The 6,341-nt window shown below is 36.9% G+C and overlaps 1 protein-coding gene across 1 annotated transcript; it reads right to left on the reverse strand.

Moving 5' to 3' along the window:
• Window positions 1-711: 711 nt before the first annotated feature.
• Window positions 712-5,522, reverse strand: LOC149208265 (sulfate transporter 3.1-like). The gene is made up of 13 exons (XM_089394036.1): window positions 4,950-5,522; window positions 4,742-4,790; window positions 4,236-4,443; window positions 3,813-3,984; window positions 3,652-3,717; window positions 3,365-3,478; window positions 3,155-3,271; window positions 2,756-2,882; window positions 2,367-2,653; window positions 1,533-1,723; window positions 1,304-1,377; window positions 1,130-1,206; window positions 712-1,044 (listed from the first exon to the last, which is right to left on the reverse strand). Exons 1-13 carry the CDS (start codon window positions 5,241-5,243, stop codon window positions 874-876), a joined length of 1,947 nt encoding a protein of 648 aa, XP_089250162.1. The 5' UTR covers window positions 5,244-5,522; the 3' UTR covers window positions 712-873.
• Between the last annotated feature and the right edge of the window lie 819 nt (window positions 5,523-6,341).

A 6,341-nucleotide genomic window follows, 5' to 3' on the forward strand; every position in this document is an offset into this window, starting at 1 on the left:
TTATCTCTCCGCATCTGGTATGATCTATTTTTGTCTTTTGGTTTTCCTTACCTTATCTTTTCCTCTGTACAGGATGGTTTTAAATGATGGAGTGAGCAGAGTTTATCCTGGCGAACTTTGTTTATCATTGTCTGCTGGTTCTTGTGGAAATGGAGGAATGCTAATATATTTCAAGACTCAAAGGCGCCTCTAAACTCAATTCTGCTGCGTATTATGGCATGCCATGACTTCTTTGCTTCTGGCCGTCAGCCAAATAATGGCTGATCCAGGATCTTAGTTAAATGTGTCTCCTTTCCAGGGGATGGCGCGGCGCTTGCTTCTGAATGTGATCAATCTTGTAATATTTTTCAGTTTTTGACTACTTTTTTTCGCTGACTGGTCTCAAACAATCTGAATGGTTTTGATTGATATGATATTTTATTGTGGATTCTAGTTTTTTGGTGTACCTGGCTGCTTCCTGGTATACCTGGAAAATCTGTTCCCCATCTACTTTATGTATCAGATCATTATATTCTCTTAATATAAGCTATGAAGGTTTTTTTCTCTGAAAAAAAAAAAAAAAGAGAGAGATACCCATCAAACTTGTAATTTCAATAAATTCTTGTCAAATTTTAGAGAAATTAAATGAGAAAAATCTACTTGAAAAACTTCCAAAAAATCACACTGAAAACAACCTCATAAATAAATATGAATTAAATATAAAAAATTATATATCATAACCCGCTCCAGCTCAGCGTGGGCCGGGCCTTATTGGACAAATTAGCATCTTGTATACTGTAAGCTTTTTTCGCTTTACAAAAATTTGAATCCGCCCCATTTTTAGTTTCGGCGATTCGCAGGCAGAGCCGATATAAGAATGAACTGAGAAGCTTTCTAGTGGGTCACCTGATCGGCGTTATCGAGCACTTCACGGTGAAATAGAGTTTTGCATGTAACAACAGCCTCGTCCACTGTCAAAAACAGCCATTCCTTCCCCAGAATTTCCATAAATTTTGAATTGTTCAGCTTCTCTATCGTCTGCCTCCCGGGATTCGCCATTACAAGCTGCAGGAAATAAGATTTAATACAACTCAAGGATCGACGAGTATAAACATTAAATGATACTCGAGGACTGCAAGCTGCCTCTTACCTGAAGCCTTCGCAGATCCAATTTCTTCTTGAGCTCCTCAAGGGCGCTGATTCCGCTTGTGTCGACGCTCGTCACAGCTGGGGGGAAATTATTAATGGCGCGATGTTAGGAAATTTGATTTCATTTCATGAGTTAACCATAATCAAAATCCAGAGCAGTTGAGAAAATACTCACGACCCATGTCCAGGATTACGTAGTGCAGAGTTTGATGATGCATTTCCTTTTCATCTTCTATCCATCTAATTATCCTGTCATATCAAAACCAAGAGAGAATAAATTAATTAACTAAATTCATCATTGCAGTTTTAGGATAGTTCAATTAATTAACTAAATTATAATGATAACTAATAAAACCCAATTACTCATTCATCTACAATGGATTAGATATTGAACCAAAGCAAACCTTTCTTGCAGATAGGTGGAGTTGGCGAAAAGAATTGGAGAATCTATGCGCAGTATGAGAATGCCTGGAACTCTGGTGGCATCTGGATATTGCTCTCTACTTCTATACACACACGTTCCAGGAATGTTGCCCAGAACTGCAGTATGAGGCCTCATGACATGCATCAATAATCTTACAAGTGAGATGGAAACCTGCAATATAACAATATTTTGAAATTTAACAGATAAAGTCAAGCAATTAATTTCACTTTAAATTTTAAAATATTTCTAAATTTATAATTGAATTAAGCTGAGGTACTCCCAAATTCTTAAAACAAATTGATTAATTATTTTTTTCATCAGGATCAGTGAGGTTGACCCAACTTCTAAGACATGGACTTTTATATAAAGTGTGTAGAAAATAGCCTTTTGAATGAGTTGGTTATAGTTGGGTAACGAAGGCAACCAAAAAAAATCTAAAAATTAAAAAAATAATCTTAATAATTTTAAATTATAATTTAATAATTTTTTATTATTTTTTGATTTGTGTTGTTTAAATTATTTTTTTATATATGTAGATTCAACCACTTTTAAAAACTCATAGTGTACTTCCATTATGCCTCATCAAATTTATGATTTCAATGAATTCCAACCAGATTTTAAAAGACATTAAAAAATCTTAAAATTTTAAAATAAATCTGAAAACTTTAAAATAAGAAATAGTGTGGTCCATAGATACTGTTCAACCGTTTTATAATTTCACTGTTCAATGGATACTGTTCACCCTGCTTAATTAAACCTCTGAACAGAATGAATCGATGCGTATCTATGGATAAGAGTTAATGTGCAACCTTACCGCTATGATCAAACCGATTTCAACGGTGCCAAAAACAACGCCCAATAAGCCTCCCAAGAAGACGAAGAAGTCGATCTTGTCCAACTTCCACAGATGAATAGGGGAATGGATGTCGATTAGACCCAGCATTGCCGAGGCGATAATGGCCGACAGCACAGCATTGGGGGTGTAGTGGAAGAGAGGAGTTAGAAACAGAAGAGTGAACATAATAGCAATGGCCATTACTATATTTGAGGCTGCCGTTTTGCATCCAGCATTGAAATTTACTGCTGTCCTGGAAAAAGCACCTGCAAAACACCAGCCAGCCATTCATTAGCTACAGTTCTGGAGCAATCGTACGTTCTGGCTTCAACGGACAGATGAAATGTGAAAAGGGGGCAAAATAAAACCTGTTGAAACATAACAGGAAGTGCAGGAACCGACTACATTCATTATTCCAATCGCAACCATCTCCTTATTGCCATCAATTTGATAATTCTTGAAGAGAGCAAATGTTCTTCCCACGGCTAATCCTTCCTGTAAATGTGATTAATGGCATACTATTAAATTTTAAATATATGGAAGGTTGTAAGTGCCATTCTTATCCTAAATATTTATATTCCTGCAAAGTTAATTGTTTGATGTCACTTTGTCCGATTTCCAGATATTCTGATTTCAAGATATTCCAAAAATCTGCTATCCCCTGGTTAGATGGGATTCCAAGATATTCCAAAAATCTGCTATCCCCATCAAGATGACTTTTAAAAATTCTACGACATTATGAGTTTTGAGAAAGCTAGTCCTCTTACAGCTAGGGAAATGAGACCAACTATCAGCCCTGCCTTCAAACTGGTCCCCAAATACTCTCCATGAAAGACTAACTTGCCAACAGACAACGGGTTTATGCCTTTTTTCAAGGTACCCACCTGTTGCATCAAGAAAACAGTAAAAATATAATCAGAGAAGAAAACTTGGCATATTCATCATAATCACCATAAGGATCCAGCTTTATGACATACAATTTGCACTCCATGCTTATCTGCACGTGTTGCGAAGACCAGCAAGCTACCCAGAATCACAGATGCCAGTGGAGCAGCAGCAGAGACCCAGAATAACCGGTTCCTTCTCTTGCTCTGTCACAGCACAAACCTACAGCTATGAGCCCTGTTCAGAGGAAAACCTAATCTTTGTGGACTCTACCCAAGAGTTTAAATCCAGTTATGAAAGAAAAAGTAGGATGATTTCTGGGAAAAAATCAAACAAAAACATGATCTAATACTCCAGGGCTTCAACTGGCAATACTCACGATGTAACGGGCAGTGAAGAGGAAAATCAGAGCACCCAGACCGAGTATAATGCTTTGCCATCTCCACTGCACATAAACAAACAAGAGAGAGTTCCACATCAAGAGGCCTGCTTGCCCTGTGGCAACTTTGTCAAAAAGGAAATTGAATGGCAGTGAGAAACCTCGTGCACTTGTTTGGTTGCTGAGGTGATGACAGAAATTATGTCGGTCTCTTCGGTAAATTTCTCGAGTCCAAGGATTCCTTTGAGCTGTTGGAGGGACACAATAATCGCTGAACCCGTCATGTACCCTTCAATAGTTGCATGGGAAAGGAGGTCTATGATGAAACCTAGCCTGCAACATACAACATCAAGTATATACAGTAAATGGCATTGAATAATGAATTCAAACCCAATTCAATTCACTTCATTTTAACCAGGACTAATCTAACAACAAACTAGAGCTATCATTTGACTCACTGGAAATTGGAAATTTGAATTTTATGATTTACATACTATTTTATAACACAGAGATATTCAATTAAACTACAAAATTTGTCATATACCTTTTACTTTTAATGTGATTGTACTGGTTATAACTTATACCTGAAAATACCCAAAGCTGCTTGGAAGACACCAGCAAAAAATGTGGCAGTTATGGCCAATGTTATATAAAGTTCAGGGTTTTCTGTTGGCGAGACCTCGTCACCAATTACCGAACCAAGAAGAAGCGATACAACAGCGATTGTACCCACTGCGAGATCCTTTGAACTCCCCAGCATTGCATATATCAGGGGAGGAACAAAGCTGGTATCTGTGAAAAAAAAATTAAAAAATCAAAAGCAAAGCCAATCAAGAACACAATTCAAAGTGTCTAGCAGCAAGCAAGGATGTAATCCATAAATGAAACAACCAAAGTCTCCTAAATCCTCTTGATTGCCAATCACAATTGACAAGTGCACACTGCAAACCCCAACACAAGCTGTTCCACCAAGTTTCAATTGCAGTGAGAGGCACAAACCCCAAAAGCAAGAGCTGAAAATATGTCATTAAGAAGCTTGAACTCTGATGAAAACTGAAAACTGAAACCAACATTGAGCATGAATACTCACAGAGCCCCATCACAGGAGGCAGGTTAGCCAACTTCGCGTAGCTTATTCCCTGTAAGGATTCCACCACGTTATATAAACATCAAATGCTAAATTAAACAGAGGATAGCAAAAAGAGAAACAAAAACTCAAAACCAGATAATTCAGCATAACAGAATATTTCTGGAATCTGCAATTGACATAAATGGAAGCACTCAACCTATCATATTACCTGTGGAATGGCAAGAGTAGCAATAGTGATGCCAGACAGGACATCAGATTTCAACAAGTTGAGGGAATATTTGGGTGCCCATTGTAAGATGGGAAACACATACTGTAGCCCAAGAAAACATTTTCTCGACCTGGGCTGGTTCTTGAATTGCCGAAATGGGTCATCGGGGAACAGAGTTTCTTTCACTGCGTGTTTCACTTCCTGCACGATGCCTTCGCTGGGCGGAACATTGACGCAGTGAACTGTCACCATCTCCATCTCTGCATCATTCCTTCCACACTCTGGTCCTTCCATTGCACCTAATGCATACCACCACTACTAACTTCCTGCCCTCGACGCCTCAAAACTATTGTTCCTGAGGTTCTGGCTGTGCATTCAGCTTGCTCTGCCTATGTCCTTATACTTCATTTCTCCCCTAGTCCTGACCTTTCATACCTCCCATAAGCCGTGTAAAATTCGCTGAAACTATAATAAGCCTTCACGAGAAGTTCGCTGGAGCAGCCGGAGGGGTCCTCTCAGATCTTCTTACATCACTTCCCACGCTGTCTGAAAGACATATTACTTGTCTTTTAAAAGCTATTTCCCCGTTTTCGAATCCGTCCCAACATCAATTTCATTAAATACAGCCCCTCTGTTGGAGTGATAGTTACAGCAACAGGATGTGGCCTTGGCAGATGATATATGGATAATAATGTTTACATTCCATTCAAATTTTATAATTTTTATTATTATAACAAATTGACCATTAAAATATTAATAAATAAATAATTAATACAATGTGGTCATTGCACTCAAAATTTATAATTTTTTTTTTTTTTTCCAGTTGAGTTAACTAGGATGATAAAAGATTTTATGATTTTATGTTTTTGGTACATTAAAAATGCAGTAGTGCGATGATCATGTTTTTCTCTCTAAAAGTTAAGGAAATTTTAGTTATATTTTGAAAAAAAATTAGTATGGATTTTTGTAAATCCAAATAAAAGCTGTCAAATTTTATAATTTTAGGTGTCTTAGTGGTTTTTGATGGTGCTGAATCTATTTTCACCATAAAAACATGATTCAAACAGTCATCTACAAGATTTTTTTATTTTTTTTGCCCAGATTCCAACCATTTTTAGCCGTCGGACAATTCCTCCACCTCCCACTCCATTAAAAACTTCTTTTATTTAGCTTAGAATTTGTCTTTTTAGGCATTTCAAGATTTAAATATATTTAGATAAAATGAAAGTCTAAAAAAACTAGCTAATTGTTGTAAGTGATATGGTTTCTTTGATTTGAATAATGGGGATGAATCAATCTATATCAGCCAATAGTAATTAGTGATGATTGTCCAAGTATTGACGTGGTTTTTTTTAATAATAAGATGAATCAATCTACATTAACAGATAACAA

Source organism: Pinus tabuliformis, chromosome 1_2, assembly GCF_031772625.1.
Source record: "Pinus tabuliformis cultivar Carrire ecotype Pingquan chromosome 1_2, CPIR1, whole genome shotgun sequence".
Taxonomy (NCBI): domain Eukaryota; kingdom Viridiplantae; phylum Streptophyta; class Pinopsida; order Pinales; family Pinaceae; genus Pinus; species Pinus tabuliformis.

Excerpts from the sequence above, each read along its gene's own strand:
- LOC149208265 (XM_089394036.1), bottom strand. The coding sequence starts at position 5,243 with ATGGAAGGACCAGAGTGTGGAAGGAATGATGCAGAGATGGAGATGGTG. Across the intron at positions 3,718-3,812 it reads CAACCAAACAAGTGCACGAG|TGGAGATGGCAAAGCATTAT; the intron begins GTTTCTCACTGC and ends GTTTATGTGCAG. Across the intron at positions 3,479-3,651 it reads TCTTCACTGCCCGTTACATC|AGCAAGAGAAGGAACCGGTT; the intron begins GTGAGTATTGCC and ends GTGCTGTGACAG.